Source organism: Microplitis mediator, chromosome 6, assembly GCF_029852145.1.
Source record: "Microplitis mediator isolate UGA2020A chromosome 6, iyMicMedi2.1, whole genome shotgun sequence".
Lineage (NCBI taxonomy): Eukaryota > Metazoa > Arthropoda > Insecta > Hymenoptera > Braconidae > Microplitis > Microplitis mediator.
In genome coordinates this window covers 17,241,575-17,262,458 of record NC_079974.1, presented here as the reverse complement: position 1 = coordinate 17,262,458, position 20,884 = coordinate 17,241,575, and the positions used below count along the sequence as shown (strand labels likewise).

General features: G+C 31.9%; 2 protein-coding genes across 4 annotated transcripts; one reads left to right on the top strand and one right to left on the bottom strand.

Annotated features, from left to right (window-relative positions):
- Positions 1 to 9: 9 nt before the first annotated feature.
- On the bottom strand, positions 10 to 3,903 carry LOC130670637 (uncharacterized). Of its 2 annotated transcripts, none has more exons than XM_057474080.1 (3): positions 3,688 to 3,903; positions 3,337 to 3,535; positions 10 to 2,005 (listed from the first exon to the last, which is right to left on the bottom strand). In XM_057474080.1, the coding sequence occupies exons 2-3, from the start codon at positions 3,474 to 3,476 to the stop codon at positions 1,573 to 1,575; spliced, it is 573 nt and encodes a 190-aa protein (XP_057330063.1). In that variant the 5' UTR covers positions 3,477 to 3,535; positions 3,688 to 3,903; the 3' UTR covers positions 10 to 1,572. The 2 variants fall into 2 exon arrangements, with proteins under 2 accessions (XP_057330063.1, XP_057330062.1); XM_057474079.1 differs by having other exon boundaries at positions 10 to 2,009; positions 3,326 to 3,535; positions 3,688 to 3,900.
- Positions 3,904 to 4,205: 302 nt separating this feature from the next.
- Positions 4,206 to 20,010, top strand: LOC130670629 (E3 ubiquitin-protein ligase UBR5). 2 transcript variants are annotated; one of them, XM_057474065.1, is made up of 12 exons: positions 4,206 to 4,476; positions 5,640 to 5,840; positions 5,921 to 10,892; positions 11,740 to 12,079; positions 12,167 to 12,399; positions 13,644 to 14,520; positions 14,620 to 14,939; positions 15,012 to 15,320; positions 15,642 to 16,213; positions 17,706 to 17,912; positions 18,009 to 18,387; positions 19,522 to 20,010. In XM_057474065.1, the coding sequence occupies exons 1-12, from the start codon at positions 4,415 to 4,417 to the stop codon at positions 19,732 to 19,734; spliced, it is 8,685 nt and encodes a 2,894-aa protein (XP_057330048.1). In that variant the 5' UTR covers positions 4,206 to 4,414; the 3' UTR covers positions 19,735 to 20,010. The 2 variants fall into 2 exon arrangements, with proteins under 2 accessions (XP_057330048.1, XP_057330047.1); XM_057474064.1 differs by having other exon boundaries at positions 4,207 to 4,476; positions 13,644 to 14,939.
- Positions 20,011 to 20,884: the final 874 nt, after the last annotated feature.

Genomic DNA, 20,884 nt, shown 5'->3' with positions numbered 1-20,884 from the left:
ACTTAAAAATTGTAACTGTAAATATTATAGTATTTTTAATAAATAGTCAATAAGTAATGTAAGAAGTAATTACATTTAAAAAGGTACAATGTTTAAAAAAAATAAAGTATAGATACATAAAGATAGAAAAGAGGAAGATAAAGTTATTTTGGTTGATCATTTGATTACATCACAAAATATCCACGACAAAATATCCGCAATTCCTTTATTTTAGGGGGGAAGATGCTGGTCTAAGATACAAAAAAAAAGAGGATATTTTTATAATTTTTTTGTTTTCAGAGTACACGAAGGAAAATGTTGGCTTGAAACCTAGCAATTTTTATTATGCTGCCGACCAAACTTGAAACAGGAAGTAAAGCATCCAAAAAGTTATTATGCTCTTATAAAAAATTATTATGCCGCATCACAATTATTATAATTTATGAAAGTAATTTTTATTAAAGCTTATCACTAAGTTTTTCGCGCGTAATAAGTATTGTGATACAGCATAATAATTTTTCGTATGAGTATAATAATTTTTCGTATGAGCATAATAATTTTTTTGATGCTTCAATTCCTGTTTCAAGTTTGGTCGACAGCATAATAAAAATTGGTAGGTTTCGAGCCAAGATTATTCTCCGTGTAAGGTAAGAGACTCAGTACCCGATTACTCATGTATTTACTAAATTTAACCAAATATAGATATAAAAATACTTGGAGTGATCGGGTGCTAGGTCTTTTATCTTACCTTCGTTATTAAAATTCTTAAAATTTGTGACATTATTAAGCATCATTCCAACAATATTCTGCTAAATTTTCATAAAAAAATATTAAAAAATAAGCCAGTGGTAGTAGGGAGAGACGAGTCTCCTAAAAAAAAAGTCTCCATGCTAGGCAGGATAACTTATGACTGCCTCATCTGAAATCAAAAAACCAAAAAGATTTCTTTGGTACATAAGTTTATCTTAGATTTGAACGAAGGACTTTTTTTTTTTAATAACTACTAGTTTTTTAATTAAACAAAAGAAACAACTTTTGGCAAAAATCAGAGTTTTTTGATTGCACCTTTACCAAATATTCAAAAATGAATATTTTGTTTATTCCTTCGTTCAAATCCAAAATAAACTCATGTACTAAAGAAATCTTTTTGGTTTTTTGATTTCAGATGAGGCAGTCATGAATTATCTTGCCGAGCATGGAGACTTTTTTTTTATGTGACTCGGCTCTCCCCACTACCACTGGCTCATTTTTCAATATTTTTTTATGAAGATTTAGCAGAATATTCTTCGAATGATGCTTAATAATGTCACAAATTTTGAGAATTTTAATGAAGAAGGTACTCTTAAAAAAGAAATCACGAAAATATCGTCTTTTTTTTAAATCTCAGACCAGTTTCCCCTTTAGAAGTTTGGATTCAACTTCATAAAAATAATCAAATCCTGATTTATTCTGTCAGAAGAATCAACCAAAAATTGATTGATTTTATAAAATTGAATTAAAACTTTTAAAAAAAATAATTTATCCGTACATTATATCACATATTTATCCATACCAAATAATATGGGCACGGATATTTTGTCATCATAATTATTTTTACAATTCTTTTAAAGTAGTCAGTGAAAAAATCTCAACAAAGCAGAGACTGTACTGAATTAAGTCTTCATATGGCACATCATACCAGTCACAAAAAGATTCTGCGTAATAACGATTGAATATATAAGACAACACAAATGTTATAACGCCAAAAGAGCCTTTTTGTATACAAGCTAATGTTATAATAATAAGTTGTAAATTTATCGAGTGATTTATCAACACTCGCATTTTCGATCGCTCTTTTCTCGGCACCATCTCATGGACAATCGGCAATAAAATAAGTACTAGAAGCAATGACTGTCTTAATAATTGATCGACGTCACTGAGTCGTGAGATTTCGGTTGAAAAAAAGGCAAAAGGTATTATCTCAACTATATTTGATATCCGTTCATAAAATTCTCTGAAACTTCTCTTGCCAATTAGACTTGCTGTACTACCTATAATGATAAATAATTAAATATCAATCAGTTATTAATTAATCCTCATCCCATGTTGCTGTTTCCAACACCCGCACAGTTTAAAATTTTGTGTTCTTGTATATAAAAATTAAATGGTTAAATATTTAGTGTCAATTTGACACCATCAAGAGTAAATTTAACTAAAGTTGAATGTGTTATCTGATCTTAAGAAGTTTTAAATCTGTACTATTGTTTGACACAAGTATGTGTTAAATTAACACTAAAAATTGAGTGGACCTGTGATTTGTGCTAAATTTGAGACAAATTTTTCAACTGTGCGTAAACCTTGAACACGAGTCATTAGTGTTCGCTGCACAACTTTACTCAGCCTCAACTCTACTCACAGTTTTTTTTACTCAGGTTTAACTCAACTCAGTTATATCTTTACTCAGCTTCATCTACTCACAAAGAATTGATATTTTATCAATAGGCTAAAATACGTGAGTAGAGTTGTAGCTGAGCCTAGTTAAACCTAAGTAAAAAAAACTGTGAGTAAAGTTGAGGCTGAGTAAAGTTGTGAGTGAGTAGAGTTGTCGCCACTTTCCTTGAGTAGAGATATTGTGAGTAGAATTGTACCTTGATTAAAAAGATTCATTAAAAAAGATGAGAATTTAATCCTTTTGAATACTTTCTATACCCAAAAGTTTTTATTTGGACATAAAATTAATACTTTTCAATCCCAAAATAATATAAGAATTTCCAAACTTCCGAGGAATTGGAAAAGATCCAAATGAATTGATATTTTTAATCTTTCTGAATACTTGTCAATACCAAAAAAGTTTCGAATTTTAGAGTCACGTATGGGATTGAAAAGAATTCATATTAATTGAAATTTTTGAATCTTTCTGAATCCTTCTCAATACCAAAATAGTTCGATATTTCGGATCGAGTGTAGGATTGAAAAGAATTAAAATGAATTGACATTTTTGAATCTTTCTGAATCCTTCTCAATACCAAAATAATTCCATATTGGAAGGTATTGAAATGATCAAAGATTGAATTATTATCAATACCTTTGAATTCCATTTTAAGAATTAGAAAGTATTTAAATGATCGAAATTTCAATTCCATTAAATACTTTTCAAAATCTCCGTGGGATTGAAAAGAATTGAAATAATTTTCAATCCTTTTCAATGAATATTTTTAATCAGGGTAACGCTGCCAGCATGGATTAAATAATTTTTCTTAATAAGAGACAGTAAAATATTTAAAATTCATGGACACAAACGACCCATGTTCAAGATATTAGGGTTCAAAATATATTAATAAGTATAAATAAATAAAATTAAAGATACCAAATCTAAACATCCCTAAAATTGAATGGATGATAAATATTTGGAAGGCTCGGGTAATTATAATAGAATTTGTATCATCAATATATCTTAAACATATTATTGTAGTAATAAGTTTTATAAAATGTGCAAGAAAACCTCCTGGATTAGCCATTTTTTAAATTTATATCCTGTCCTTAAATTGTCCAGGTCAACCTGTTGATGCGATGATTCCTATCAATAAAATAAAATTTATCATCTGAGTAGTAAGATCGTACCTAGATCATTTAAATCAAATTGTTGCATAGATATATATCAACAATGATTTATAAATAATATATAATATTTAAGATCCATAATATGACATCATGACATTAAATACCTACCCCATCGACAGAGTCCTTAAAAATATTTCACGTACTTGAAACCTCAGTCAACATTCGTACTTTTCTTATCAAGAATTTATAAATTCAAAAAAATATGTCAGTTACATTGTAAATTTTTTCTTCCTATTTAAAAAAAAAAAAAAATATTTAAAAATAAACATATAATGAAATGAGGTTAGAAAGATAACCGATGATGATGACACTGCCTTAAGGAAAGTATAAGAAAGTAATATTTTGTCCAATGAAATAACTTGGGAACTCTGATTTGCCGGTTAAAATTTTGTCAACCAATCGCTGTTGTCCATTAGCGTAAATATCAATTAAAGAGTTTTCAAATCAACTAAATAATTAAATAGTTTTATTAAAAAAAAAATTTGATAGCAAGTTGATGCAACGACTTTTTAAATAATTTAAAAACAAAATAAAATAAATTATTAAAGATCCACAATCCAGTAGGATAAAACAAATAAAAAAAAAGTGAGTAGTTTATATTAAATAAAATCGTAGTATAGAGATAAAAATGAATGCGCATGCGAACCAGGATCGATAGTCTTTGTGAACGCCATTAATGAATATTGGCCGCCATTTTTGGCATTGCTGAACACGCAACTAGATAGTTCTCCTGAAACATGGCTGAATATCGGTTCTCTGTTATAGTTAAATTTTGCGTAAGGAAACGTTAATATAACATTTGGAATAAATACTATTGTGTTAAAATATTATTAAAATGACGTCGATACATTTTGTTGTACATCCATTACCAGGCACTGATGATCAACTTAACGATAGGTAAGTTTTTTAAAGATAATATATGTGCTCGAGGAGGCAATAGGCACCTCCGTTTTTTTTTTTACTTACTCGCTTTAACGTATTCCTTCATTGCATACCTTTAGCTCTACCAGCTCATACTTGCACTATTCCATATTATACATGTTGAGCCATGCCATTCACCGTACTCATCATCATCGTGCTCATGCCCATCATCATCGTCGTCAATCATTTTATTACCCACATTTTTTTAATTGCGACCTAACGATTCATTTTATATAAAATATCATTAGGTCTTATGGTTACGTTTTTTTTTTTTAATTTTTATTTTAATTCTCTACTTCCTAAAATCATCATGAGATTGACTGATTTTTTTAACAAGTGATGCAATGGGTTTTTAATTGACCTTAGTATCCATGACATTCAAAATTTAATATTTATTTATTATACAGCGATAAAAATAATTATTATTATTATTATTAATAATAATTATAATAATAAAAATTAATGGCTATTATATACATGTTTAATAAATAGTAATTAATTTTTTTTATCAATGTCGTTAGTAGTTGGTCTTTTCTCTCGCCGATATTCACATTGATTCCCCACCTCTTTGTTCCGTATAATGTATTGTGGGTCATTTGATATCGTATATTATTCTAGACATCGTTCTTTACACTATTCTTATCCTTATTTTTTAAATTATCATTTTAAATCTTAAATATATATTTTTTTTTATTTTTTTTTAAACTTCAGTATCATCTGCCACAAATTTTCTATATCTTAACACTATTTTCGTATGTATGTTAATTTATTAAATTACATTAGCTCACGATTTTCATAGTAATAGACTTGTGTGTTAATGGAAATATATGTGCATTGATGTAAAACAATATATATATATTTATATCAATGTATAGAATCCAACCCATGCATTAGTTCATGTGAATAGAAGCGCAAAGGTTGAAACATTACATACGTCATCTTATCAGAGTATTTAATGGATTTCGTAAATGCTACTGATATGTTAACTACTATTAATTATTTTATTAATTTCTTCTCTATACTTTTGGCTAATTATTAAATTAATCGTTTTATTAATTTCCTTGTGTTTAATTATTTAAATTTACTTGGTAATTAGAAATTTTAATTTATTAATTTTTTTTAAATTATTTTATTTTTAGATTAAAAGAAGTAGCTGAGAAGATTAATAGATATGGATTTGTTACACCACCGGCATTTAGTGGACTCAAAGCGTCCGTTAGACGTATTGTCGTTGGGCCATCTCATATTGCATTACTCATGGATGATAACAGAATTTGTCGTGTGGCTTTTACTGTTCTTTCAGATCGATTGGATCTTAGCAAAAATGAACCGAATCGAACGTAAGTTTTTTTTTTTAATCTTTAATTATTAAGTTTGTTGTATCAAAATTAATTAATTAATTTATTTATTCATTTTTTAGTCCTAGTAAAAATCATGTTGGGAATTCAAACTCAGTACCGAGTGGTAGTGGAACTGGTGGAGGTGGTAATCGTGCGAATTTGAGATCAAGAGCAAGAATAATGCGAAGCAGTTCAGCAATACGTGGCGGGGGTGGAGGTGCTGGTGGTGGCGGAAGTGGTACCGGTGGTGGCAGTAGTAGAATAGGACCACCGGGTGTAATAATGGGCGGAGGTGGTAGCAGTAGTTCACGACCAATAGTATCAGTACCAGCACCCTTTGTACCCGAAGATCTTATTTCACAAGCCCAAGTTGTACTACAGGGCAAGAGTCGTAATTTAATAATACGAGAATTACAACGTACTAATTTGGACGTTAATTTAGCTGTTAATAATTTACTATCACGTGATGATGAGGAAGGCGATGACGCTGATGATGCAGCCGACAGTTATGTACCGGAAGATCTTATTTCACTGTTGGACGGTGGATTCAGTAATGAGCAATCAGTTATTATTGATGCTGACTCAATGTTTTCAGAGGATATGTTTGGTTACGGTGTTATGCGTAATCGTGGTAGCTCTTCACGACGATTGGGTATAGACCGCGAGGGAGAAAGATCAACGGAACGTGATCGTGATCGTGACAGTTTCAGTCGTTGGCGTGATCGTCAGTACTACGGGCCAAGACGATGGTTAGAAACAGCATTGAAAGATTGTTGGGAAAAAGATCCAGAGAGTAAGAAAAAAGAATTGGCCTCACAGAGTCCACTGTGGATATCTGAAGATTTAGAATGGTGGCACGAAAGAAGTGGTGAACCAGCGCCACGTTTTGTACAAATAGTTTCACTTTACAGTGAACTTATTGCTGTTTCTGCAACAGGACAACTATACCAATGGAGATGGGCTGATTCTGAGCCATACAGAAACGCTGAAAATCCAAATATACATCATCCTAAAACAATTTCACTTGCATTAGTAGGTGAAAAAGTTGTTAATATTTCAGCAACGGCAATACGTTGTTCAGTAAGTACTGAAAGTGGTAAAGTTGCAACTTGGCTTGATGAACTTCTTGGTCATGTTGCATCACGATTAGAACATCCAGCTCAAGCATTCACTGAATTTACTCTTGATAAAATAGTATCACTTCACACTTGTGCACTTTATACTGTCGCTAAACTCGAGAGCGGTACACTTTATTGGTGGGGTGTATTACCATTTGCGCAACGTAAAAAATTATGGGAAAAATATAAAGCTAAATCACGTAAAAATCGACCAATGACTGTCGTAACAGCTGACATAAGTTATGGAACTCACGTTTGTATGAAAAACAGTCCAATTTATCAAGCCGGAGCTATCGGATTTACAATAGCAAATGGAGTACCTAAAGTTGGACAATTATTATCAGCAGCATGGAATTTAGATGCAACATGTCGGTTTAAAATTCTACCAGCTGGTGCTTTGTTGCCTAATAATGTTATTAAGACAGAAACAAACAGTAATGGCAGTGGTACTAGCACTAGTAAAAATAGTTACAAAGAAACAGCTGATAGACTTGATATGCCGCCACCACCATCACCAGCATCAAGTACCTGTAGTGATACTGGTAGTATAACAACAAGTCATAAACGTCAAAAACGTATGACACCACGCAGTGAAGGTGAGTCTGAAAGAAAAGATGAAGAGGATTGGCAACTCAAGGACGTCGTGTTTGTCGAGGATGTCAAAACAGTACCCATTGGTAAAGTTATCAAGGTCGATGGTTTATATGTTGCTGTTAAATTTTTTTCAAAAGATTCAAAAGAAAAAGAAAAAGAAATAAAAGAAAAAGATTTTATTACATCTGATTTTAAAGATTTGACTGCTGATGAAATGATGAAACTCATTGCTGAGTGTAGATTATTGAGAAAAGATGAAGTTCAAGTTGTTAAATCATCTGTTAATTCACGTACACCAGATTGTTTTCAACGTACACCAAGACGAGTTAATATTGCCGAGGGTGTAAGTGAAAGTATACTGACAGTATCAACAGACGGACAAGGTATTCATGCTATTGTTAAAAATGCTAATAAATTAAGTTATGTTGTTTATAATCTCAGTACTGGAAGATATGTTCAAGATTGTTATTTACCATCTGAAATAAATTCATTTCTTGGATTAGAACCACAAAATATAAGTCTTACAAGTGCCGGTGAAAATACTGAGTGTTCAATGATATTACGTGATGGCAATAATACTATTTATCCAATAGCTAAAGATTGTGCCGAGTCAATACGTGATTCAAATTGGCTTGATTTAGTACCAGTTGTGTGTATTGGCGCATCAACAATACCAATACCCAGTTGTTCAAATTCAACAAATTTAAAAAATCAAGTTGCTGTCATTGCTCTGGTATTTGATAATCTAATTGTAATGCCACGTATATTACGTTGTGATTACGAAGGCGTCAAACAAGTATTGATAAATATTGAACATGATGCTGCTAAAAGTAATAATATACAACAAATACAATCTATTTTACAAGAACGTTGTGACGGTAATCGTAACATATTTCATGCTTGCGTAAATATGTGCTCACCAACATCAAATAAAGACAATGAACAAAATGTTGAACGTGAATTAGTAACTTGTGCTGTTGACGGCAATACAACACCAATTGAAGAACCGATACCACCACTCAGTTGGCCACCTGAGCTTGACAATACATCTGGTGAAGAAGACAGTTTACTGAGTATTGGTGCTGCAAGTATATCAATGATGAACAAATCAGTCGCAGGATCCACTACCAGTAACACATATATTACAGATTCAGCAGAACGTAGAAACAATGCACTTTTAATATTAAAATATATGTGTGAAGCTGCTGTACTTTCTCCTCATCTTAAAGAATTACTTACAGCTAAAGATGCTCAAGGACAGACTCCATTAATGCTGGCAGTATCAGTGCGTGCTTATCATGCAGCACTCATACTTTTGGATACAATACAACGTGTCGGAAAAGATGCTAAAGAATGTTCAACAATGATTTTACCATCAGATGCAAGCCCAGATTTATCACCACTTTTCGTAACATGCTGCAATGATACGTGTAGTTTTACTTGGACTGGTGACGATCATATTAATCAGGATATATTTGAGTGCCGTACTTGTGGTTTAACGGGTTCATTGTGCTGTTGCACTGAATGTGCACGTGTATGTCATCGTGGTCATGATTGTAAATTAAAACGTACATCACCAACAGCTTACTGTGATTGTTGGCAAAAGTGCAAGTGTCGTGCTTTAATTGCTGGACATCAAGGCGCTCGTTATGATTTACTTTGTCGACTTGTTACAAATACTGATTTAGCAACTAAAATAAATTCACGTGGTGAATGTATACTTTTATTTTTAGTTCAAACTGTTGGACGTCAATCTATTGAACAGAGACAATTTCGTTTAGTACCACGACAACGTTCAACATCAGCAACTCGTAAAACACCATCATCAGACGGGCATGGAGCTGATGCTAATATGCCAGATCATGATTTAGAACCACCACGTTTTTGTAGACGTGCTTTTGAACGTTTATTGAATGATTGGCCAGCAGTACAATGTATGATTATGACTGGAGTTACTGAAAATTCAAATGATCAATTATTTGGTGATATTGGACAATCAGTACGTCAAAATGGTACTGCATTACTAGATAAATTTACTCATACATTATTGGTAAAGTGCACTGCTGAAATGTTGGATATATTATTGACAACTCTTATAAGAGAATTGCAAAATGATACAATACCAGGACGTCAAGAAGAAGCAAATATTGTAGCACGTCGTTTTGTAAGATCAGTTGCTAGAATATTTGTTATATTTACAATTGAAATGGCACCGAATCCAACTAAAAATCGACGAAGTGTTACTCAAGCTACACCACCATTAATTAAATGTCGACGAGTATTTCGTGCGCTCATTAAACTCGCTGTTGAAGAATTATGCGAAACAGCTGATTCTTTAATAGCGCCGGTAAGACTGGGCGTTGCCAGACCCACAGCACCATTCACACTAACTGGCTCAGCAATGGAAGTTGTCAATGGCTCGGAAGAATTATTTTCCATAGATCCGTTGATTCCACACAGTGGAGTTAGTGCGCAAGTATTGGATCCAACACTTGAACAACCATCGGGTAATAATAATATTACTATATCTCGAGATGCTGTGGCGATGGATGAAACTGAAGCAGGTGAAGAAGTTCCAATGGACTTAGACGGTGACATAAGTGAACACGAAGACAACGGATTACCAGGAATACCAGGAGTACCACCGAGTCAACCAATGAGTGAAGGTGACAGTCATGCTGGTGGTGTTGGTGAAGAACAAGCTGGTGATGGTGAATCTGATACTGAGCTTGATTTGCTTGCCGAAGCTGAGACAGAATCTGATTCAGATGACAATCATAGCAATCAAGATGCCGCTTCGGCCCAGAGAAGTGTACAAACTGGCGCAACTGCTGGATCTGACGGTGGTATAGGTTCGATTGTTTTATTTCCTGAGGATGAATCCGGTGAGTCAAGTCAACAAGAGGACGATGAAAGTGAAGCCGGTGAAACTGATGAACAAGAGTCTGAGGAGTTTCCAATTGGCGAAGAACATTTAGAACGTCGTAGTGGCTCTTCGGGACATTTACCTCGTAATAATTTAGCTCCAATGTCAATGCAATGGGCAATAAGAAATAATCGTGAATTAAATACTAGAACTGCTGGATCAAGAGTTACTGGTGGTAGTAATATGATATTTATTGATCCATCTTCATTGAGACGATCAACAGCAACTTCAGCAGTTGCTGCTGCTCAAGAACCGATTACGATGGGAACAACTGCTAGTTGTTTAGCTCGTGCATTTGGTATTGTCATAAGAATGATTGCTGACTTATTGACAATGGTACCTAATTATAAAAATAATGCACCAGCTTTATCACGATTAATGGAAGTTACCTATCAAGATGCTGTTCATCTACAGGTATTTATTTATAATTATTTCATTCAAATAAATAAATATATGTTGCAATTAGCAAATTGTCTAACTTGATATTTTTTAGTCGGTGATTCTGTGCAATTTTCATAGTAATAGTTAGAAAAAATGTTATTTGAATAACCTAGACAAAAATATTATATATATTCAAGATATGAAATTGATTTTTAAATGAAAAAAAAATTTTTAAATTACTTTTTTTTGCATAAATGAAGGATTTTCTGAAATGGAGTTAGACAATTTGCTAATTAGAACCTCGATATATTAGACCGATAAAAAAATCGAATTTTCTTTTTCAAAAATTATACGGAAAATATTGTTTAGCTCTCAATATTAATCTTAACAACGTCCTTGCAATTTTCGATTTCTCATTTAAATGACATGGAAATTTTTTTTAAAGTTTGGAATTTTATCACTCGTCATCGAATCAGTGTATCGGAAAAATCAAAAGACATTTTTGTTGGAAATTAAACGCTTTACAAAAAAGGTCTCTTATTATTTTTGGAGAAATTTAATTTTTCAAAAGTTATTCAAGGTCGAAGTTAAATGCATAGTAAATTTTAGCATTATTTGACTTTTTCGGTGAAACTATCAGACTTATCTTAAAATGATATAGACCTTTTTTTGTAGATCATTTCATTTCCTACAACTTATCTCTTACACAGTTTCCAAACATTAAACTAAAAATAAATTTTCTCATATTATTTAAGTAAAAAATCAAAAATTGCGATGCGGTCGTTAAAATTGATATTAAGAGCTCAAATCTTAACAGTATTTTTTTCGTTGGTTTTGAATCAGTCTAATATACATATATATAATAATTTTTTCTTTTTAGATGTATCTAGAGGGACATTTAAAACCTACATGGGACTGGCTCCTTGTAGTTATGGACGCAACAGAAGCACAATTAAGATTCGGTGTGTCATTAACACGAAGTGCTGATCCAACACATCCTGAACATCCTCTCAACAATGCGCCCTCATTGTCAGGCGGCAATTTTACTGGTCTATTAAATTCTGCGGCAATGTCATTAACGTTACAGGGTAACACAGGCCGTAATCAACGCACTGGTATGACTGCTAGCTCAAATATTTCCACGACTCAAGGTTCAACACGACTCACCGTTGGCTTTACAGGAGTCGGTGAAGCTCCGAGAAATGCTCGAGAACGTGAAGGTAGTAATTTGTTTTTTCATTTTATTTTATTGTATTCTTAATAATTTATAATAATATTAATAATTTTAAAAAATTAATAATAAATAGGTGGAGATGCACACTGGGCAAGGCGGGAATTTTTATCATACTGTTTATCATTGATGCGAGCACACAACGGTGAACATAGAGATAGTCTACCCGTATTAGATGTATCAGCATTACGGCACGTTGCTTATGTCTTTGATGCTCTGGCTTATTACATGAGATCACTAAATGAACCTCTTGGTACACGTGGTGATAATCAAAAAGAATCAAGTATCTATTCAGCTTGGAATGATCAGGTTAATAAAAAATTAAATTAATTAACACTAGAAAAAAATTTTATTTAAATCCGAATTTCAAAAAAAATAAATCACTTCAAATACGAATTGCGAAGTGATTTCGAAATAATATTAATTTCAGTCATTGAGGGGTAACGGTAACCGATTTTCAATTCAATTTAATTCACGGGCAAACGCTAGAAACCTAAAATAGAGAGTCTTTAGCGTTTTTTAAAACCTTAACAGAGGGCTAAAAATTTCGTATTTTCAAAAATTCTAATTCGTCTCCAAGAAAAAATTTTTTAAAATTCTCATTTACTCTACGAGTGCAACAAAGATAGTCCCGTTTATTTTTCTGAGTGTGAGAAAGAGGTCCGGTAGCGTATCCCCTAGGGTGATTCGTTTTGAACGACTATTTTTTTTTATCACTCCCACTTGAAAATATTGTTATAGACATTGAAAAAAAAAATTCCCTGCAAGTTTTAGCCCTTAATTTTAAGTACTTTATATTTGATTTTGATTCTTAGTTAAGTGGCTCAAGTTCTTCGTTCACGTGATATAGGGATGTTAGTAATTTTGTAAATAAAATATTTGTCAAAAAATTCCACCAAATGCTACTTCATTTCAATTTTGAATCAGTAAATAATTTTCCTTTTATTAGTTTAATCCAGTCATTAAAATCAGAAGGGGTCAAATTGATGAACTTCGGAAAAATTTTTTGTAGCGAATAAAATTTCCTAAAAAATCGTTGTCTGCACTTTTTCTGTAAATTTCGTTCTTTAATTAATATCCACTAAAAACCCAAATTATTATTCAAAAATTTATTTTCGGAACCGATATAAAAAAAACAATTAGAGTCCGAGTAAAATAATTAAGGAGACTTTTGAAGAGTATTAAATTACCTACAAAATGCCGCAAACGGCGATCCGATAACTTGAAATGCGGCTGAGTTGTAGAGAATTAAAAAAAAAATCCCAACTTTCCTATGTATTTTAAATGGGAAAACTTCAAAATAAAATATAGAGTACTCAAAACTAAAATTAAGGGCTAAAACTTGCAGGGATTTTTTTTTTCAATGTCTTTAACAACATTTTTTAGTGGAAGTGAAAAAAAAAATAGTCGTTCAAAACGAATCACCCTAGTATCCCCTTAAGAATTAAATAAAGAAATCATCCGCTTCGCATTCACTCCGAATTTAATTCGCGTTTACCTGCCAATTTTTTTAGTCTATTCATTTTATAAATTTTTTAATATTTATATCATAGGATGAAAATGATAATGATGAAGGAGATGAAGATATTTTACCAGCAGCACCGGCAATGGAAACAGATTCAGTAGATTATCCAGATTTATTACAAGTACCAGTGTGTGGTGCTGTAAATGCAGTAGGAAAAGGCCGAAAGCATCCATTTTTACAACGTTCAGACTCAACACTGTGTCTCGGTTGTCCAGCGTTGGATCCATTTGACACAAATATAAGTGAGGCATTGCCACTAGCTGACCAACCGCATTTATTACAACCGCACTCACGTCGTGAAGATTTATTTGGCGTACCACGGCAACCAGTTGCTGGAACATCTACCGGAGTTAACAATAATTTATTTGAAGGATTACCAACAAGGCTGGGTCTTTCTGCGCGCAACATTGACAGCGCAACAACTTCCTCAGCGACTCCATCATTTAGTCAAGTTATCCAAGGACCCAGTGGTAACAACAACAACAGCAACAACATCACCATTACCACTATCACCACCACTGTAACTGCAACTACAACCACCACTACAACTGGCACTACTATCAACAGCATAATTAATAATATTAATAATAGTAACAGTAATAGTAATAGTAGTACTAGTAGTTGTAATAGCAGTAATTCTTCATCAGGACTAACAATGGAAACTAAACGTAGTAATAATTTATTGTCAACGAGCGAACCAGGATGCAGTAAACAATTGGAAAAACAAAAATTATTTAGTCAAACAATAAGTACTTCAGCAACAGGAACAGCAACAGCAACTGTCAGTAATGACAATAATTCAATGCCTATTATAACAAATGAACAAATAGATCGTGCGCCAATAATAGTATCACCTAATAGTCAAAATGATAATAATACAACAAATAGTAAAGGAAAAGAAATATGTAAGACTGGTAGAAGTGTTATAGTTAGAGCTGGTACAGTTAATGATTCAAATGTTAATAATAAAATAAATGCATCTGATGTATTGGTTATACCAACAGTTGAATCGCAAAATGGTGCTGAAGAAGTCGATCCAGCGGCAACTAGTCAAGAAATATCAGCACACGAGACTGTTGAAACAAGCCCTATTGAATCTGCGCGTGCAGTATCGACTATTGGAACAAATATTTCACATAATATACTATTAGGCCGTTGGAGATTGTCACTTGATTTATTTGGACGTGTATTTATGGAAGATGTTGGACTTGAAGCTGGTTCAGTTGTGTCTGAATTGGGTGGATTTCCAGTAAAAGAAGCCAAATTTCGTCGTGACATGGAAAAATTAAGAAATTCACAGCAAAAAGACATAACTTTATCTAAGGTTTGTAATGTCTAATTGATGTAATTAATCAGTACAATATCCTAAGTATTTTTTTTTTATTTTGGTTTATAGGTTGAACGTGACAGAACGCAATTGTTGGTTCAGACAATGAAAGAATTGAACTCGCAGTACAACTTGTACAATAGAAGAGCATCAAGTACTCCACCATTGGCTGTCAATCGTGTTAAAGTTACTTTTAAAGATGAACCTGGAGAAGGTTCTGGTGTCGCAAGAAGTTTTTACACTGCTATTGCTGAGGCACTTTTAGCTAATGATAAACTTCCTAATTTGGAAGCTGCACAAGTTGGAAATAAATATACACAGTATAATGTCTTACAAAAATTAAAGAGTCGTGACAGAGATCCACATTTACGACGACAAGTAAATATTAATAATTATAAATTTTTATTTATTAAATACTACTGCTGTGGTATAAATTTTTAATAATAGTCGAATCGCGTTATAAGTCCGCCTATAGGGGTGTAGGGGAATATAATTCTAAGAATTCCTGTACCCCTACTTCTGCTCAGCAGTTGAACGCCGTAACTCACACTTCCCCTACTTTGCAAGCGTGTGAGTGTGTACATGATTATTTTCGTATCCATAGAGGGGGAATGTCTTCCAAGAAATACAAGTCGGCGGACTTATAACGAGCGGACTTATAACGAGACTGGACTGTAATAATATTTTTATCATTTGCAGAATCCAAGATCATCTGGAAAATACCGAGAAACACGCAGACAATTATCATTTGAAGCCCGTTCTTTCCATCCTACATTCCCGACAGAGGGAGCGAGTGGCTCTGGTGGTGCGGGAGGATCATCATCAAGCAGCAATGCAATACCTGTAGCTCATGGTTACAACGATCATTTAACAACTCACCAACAAAATCTTGGTGATCGATTATATCCAAAAGTTCATGCATTGAGACCAGCACTCGCTGAAAAAATAACGGGGATGTTACTTGAATTAACTCCAGCTCAATTGCTGATGCTGCTGGCTTCTGAGGAATCACTGCAGCAAAAAGTTGAAGAAGCTTGCGAGCTCATACACAGCCACAATCAAGATTTAGCTAGTGAGGCACTCCTTGATCTTGACGTATTCAGTTTAACTGAACGATGTGGTGCTAATAAGAAAAAAATGGATAGCAGCATTTTAGATGATACTGAGGACAATGCTCCATTATTTTATTCACCAGGTAAACGTGGATTTTATACACCACGACAAGGACGAGCTAGTTATGAACGTCTTAATGCATTCAGAAATGTCGGCAGGTACGTGAAGAGAATTTTTTTTTTATAATTGAGGGAATTCTCAGGCAGTACCCCCTCCCCCTCCTCTCCCGCCACTTTTTAAAAATATTCAATGGCCTTAAACTGTCATAAGTTATGATTAAGGACAAGATTTTGGACTTAATTTTAAAATGAATGGTGCAAATGTTTCATATTATGGCGAAAATATTAGCCTTATAAAAAAAGTTTTCAAACAAAAGTTCTAGGAAATTTAATTAGCTAAAAAAATGTCACATATGATTTTTTTATACGACCAATATTTTCACCGCAATTCCAAAATTAAGATTCATAATGAGTGGTTCAAATTTTTGTTAATTATGAAAATCTTAATTTTGAAATTACGGCTTTCTTATTAGTCATATCAAAAAATTATAAAAGACATTTTTTTTATAAAATTAAATTTTGAACAACTTTTATTTAAAAAATTTTTTTATACAATCAATATTTTCACCGTAATATCAAAACATCTGACACCATTAATTATTAATTTTTATTTTTAAATCAAAGCAAAAATCCTGGCCCGTCATAACAATATTAAAATTTTATTAATTAATTTCAAAAAAATTAAAGCATTGATTGAAAAAAGTACAACGCAATTATAACTTCGCCAAGATATAGATTTTTAAAAAAATTACTCACAGTTATCAATTAGGAGTTAACCGTAATTTGGTAAATAAATTTTATCTTAAAAACTTTGACATTCAAAATTATAATGCTGACATAAAAATTTTGATGAAATTTATTTAACTCCCAATTGATATCAACTGTGAATAATTTTTTTAAATCTGTCTCGGCAAAATTGTACTGCATTGTCCTTTTTTCAATTAATGATTTATCTTTTTTTAAATTTATTATCAAAATTTGAATACGGTCATCACAAATGAAAGTCATTAAGTGTTTAAAAAGGTGACCAGTTAAAATATCCAATGTAAAAAGATCTAGTGCATAAATATCCATGAAAAATATCCAATGCAATAATATCCATTGAAAAAATTATCCATTTATGCAGAAAATTAATGACTTATGGATATTTTTGCACTGGATCTTTTTACATTGAATATTCTGGCCTAGAACTATTATATTTTTGGAATATCTCCGAACGAGCCCTACCGATCGAGCTCAATTTTTCATAGATTGTAGGAATTAATAAGCCGCGTCGAATGACACCTTGACGATCAAAATTGGTTGATCCGTTCAAAAGTTACAGAATATTTACATACACACATACATACACTCGGACATCATCTTGACATTAGTCAGAATAGCTTCCTAGAACCTCAAAACGTCAAGTTTTCTCAGAAATTCGATTTTCGAAAATCGGACCGAAACCAATAACTTCCCGAATTTTTAAAAATTTTCAATTAGCGGGAAGTTGAAAAGTGGGAGAGGAGGGTACTGTCTGAGAATGACCTTAACAGTAATAATTATAATGATAAAAAATATAAATAATTAATAATTAATTAAATTATTTCAGACTTATAGGTTTATGTCTATTACAAAATGAATTATGTCCTATATTCTTAAATCGTCATGTTATTAAATATATACTATCAAGACCAATACGTTTCCACGATTTGGCATTCTTTGACAGTGTTATTTATGAAAGTTTACGACAATTGGTGGTTGACGCAGAGACTAAAGACAGCAATAGTTTATTTTCTGCACTGGATTTGACATTCAGGTATTTTATTATTATTATTAAAAAATATTTTTATAAATAGTAAGTGAATAATTAATTACCAAACACATGTTGTTTCTTTTTTGTTTCTATATGCAGTATTGACTTGTGTCCCGAAGAAGGTGGTGGCTCTATCGATCTTGTGGCCAGCGGGCGAGACGTCGAAGTAACGGCAACTAATGTCTACGATTACGTACGACGTTACGCAGAAGTTCGTATGATAAAAGTTCAGGAGAAAGCTTTGGAAGCAATGCGTGAAGGTGTATTTGATGTATTACCGGAAGGAGCATTAGATGGTTTAACATCTGAAGATTTGAGGCTTTTATTGAATGGCGTTGGTGATATTAATGTATCAGTTCTTATTTCTTATACGTCATTTAATGATGAATCTGGTGAATCGATGGAGAGACTCGTTAAATTTAAACGATGGCTATGGTCTATTGTCGAAAAAATGTCACATGTTGAACGACAGGATTTGGTAATTTTATTTTTTATTACATAAATAATAGGGTAGTCGTTAAAAATTAAATTTTCTCAGGCGCTCCATAGAAAGCTTCTTTTTAGTGAAAAAATACGTAGGGAATTTTGTTTTTTTTTTTCTTTTTAAGTAAAAAGAACACGTGTCGCAGGACGATCAAAGTTCATTTTTCGATAACATCACGGGTTTTTTTAAATATCTCATGAAATATGCAGATTAAAGGAAAAAATCATGGGAACAATTTTGTAGGAAATTGAATTCTTGACAAAAAAGGTCATATTCATTTTTTTCATAAAATGTGTATTTATGAAGATATTTTAAAAAAACTTTGTTTAGATCCGATGAATTGAGCGGTTTAAGGATTACAAATGTTGAAATTAATATTTTTTTAAGTATATACAAACTATAACAAGCATTAAGAGGATATGCCATCTATTCTCTTTCTCACACACATGTGAACAAACGAAACGGTCCTTGTTGCACTTACATCAGCAAATGGAAATTTCAAACGAGCCGTTCTCAGACAAACTCAAATTTCCGAACGAGAAACATTTCATTCGATAATTTATAACTTTAGGCATCGAATGAAATATTTTATTTAATGATTTGGGTCTTGGTCTATGAAAACAGTTTATTTGAAACTCGAATATTTCACTCTCTTAATGATTAATATGTTATGAGTTACGAAGTTGTCTATATTTAAGAGGAAACGTTATTTGTTTAAAATTCGTAATCCTTAAAATGCTCAATTGATAAGATCCAAAAAAGTTTTTTTAAAATATCTTCGTAAATACACAATTTATCAAAAAAATGAACACGATCTTTTTTGTCAAGAATTTAATTTCCTACAAAATTGTTCCTATAATTTTTGCCTTCAATCTGCATATTTCATGAGATATTTAATAAAAACTATGATTGTATCGAAAACTGAACTTTGATCGTCCTGCGGCACGTGTTCTTTTTACTTAAAAATAAAAAACGAAATTCCCCACGTATTTATTCACCAAAAAGGAGCTTTTTATGGGGTGCCTGAGAAAATTTAATGTTTAACGACCACCCTAATAAATAATATAAAATTATGATAGTAAATTAAAATAAAAAATGTATTAATGAAATTTTTTTTTCGTATTTTAGGTTTACTTCTGGACAGGATCACCAGCATTACCAGCAAGTGAAGATGGTTTTCAACCAATGCCTAGTGTAACAATAAGACCCGCAGATGATGCTCATTTACCAACAGCAAATACATGTATTTCACGTTTATACGTTCCACTGTACAGCTCACGTCATGTGTTACGCCACAAGTTATTACTTGCTATAAAAACTAAAAATTTTGGATTCGTATGAAGCGTCTTCGTGGTGGTCGCAAGTCCGACCAAAAATAATAAAATACCCATTAACTATCCCGACATCTCCATTGTCATCGTCATCGTCATCATCATCATCATCATAAATCTCATCACCATTTATTACCACCATCACCGCCACCATCATCTTCGTCGTAATTATTATTATTATAATTATAATTATTATTATTATCATCATCCTGTCAAGATCACCCGCGTGGATGACCCATTAACGATTAATTCGTAATGATATAATAAGGAATAAAATAAAAAGTTATACGTTGTTATGTTTTCTTTCTCTTCCTAGAAAAAAAAGAAGTTTATAACATTTATAAATTTATAAGGTGTAATTATAATTTATGTTTTTTCTCTGATCATCTAAAAGTGGTCTTCATTGTAATAAGGTTTTATGTTAAAGTGTCATATTTAGCCTTTATAGTGACCCAAATAAAATTAAAAAAAAAATAAGTAAAAAAAATGAAAAAAAAAAATTTATGAAACGGTCACACGCGTGTGCTTTTTTTTATTAATTTTCTCTCCGTATTATTTTATATTTATATATATAACTAAAGTGTATTATTTACATCTTTTACTATAAAATATATAAATATAAATATATATATAATATGAATATGCGGATAACGTTGGAAACAAAAAAAATTACCGCATTATTTAGAATAAAGAAATTTTAATGATAGAAAGATGGCGTATTATAATTTTGTATTAAGTTATTTTTTTTTATTTGATGTACCGGCACCATGGTATGGTAGATTTTTTAAAAATAAATAAGGGATATATATAATAATATATGTCAGAAAAATGATACAATCAAAAAGAAAAAATTTTTTTTTATTAGGCATGAATTCAGATGCGACAATTTTTAAACTTTTTTTTTCTTCGCTGACGTAAATCAATAATCAATTGAATTTATAATTTTTTTTTTATTGATCTGATCACTCATACTTTTTATTACGCGCCACTTTAACGTGAGTATTTTAAAAACAGCACATTTTGATAGTTTTAATTAATAGTCAATGTTATTTATTATTATTTTCTCTTGTGTCTGCTGTCAAATGACGTTTATTTTTATTTTTCTCTAAATTAAAAAAAGTATCGAAATATTGCGATATTTTATGAAATAATATTACATA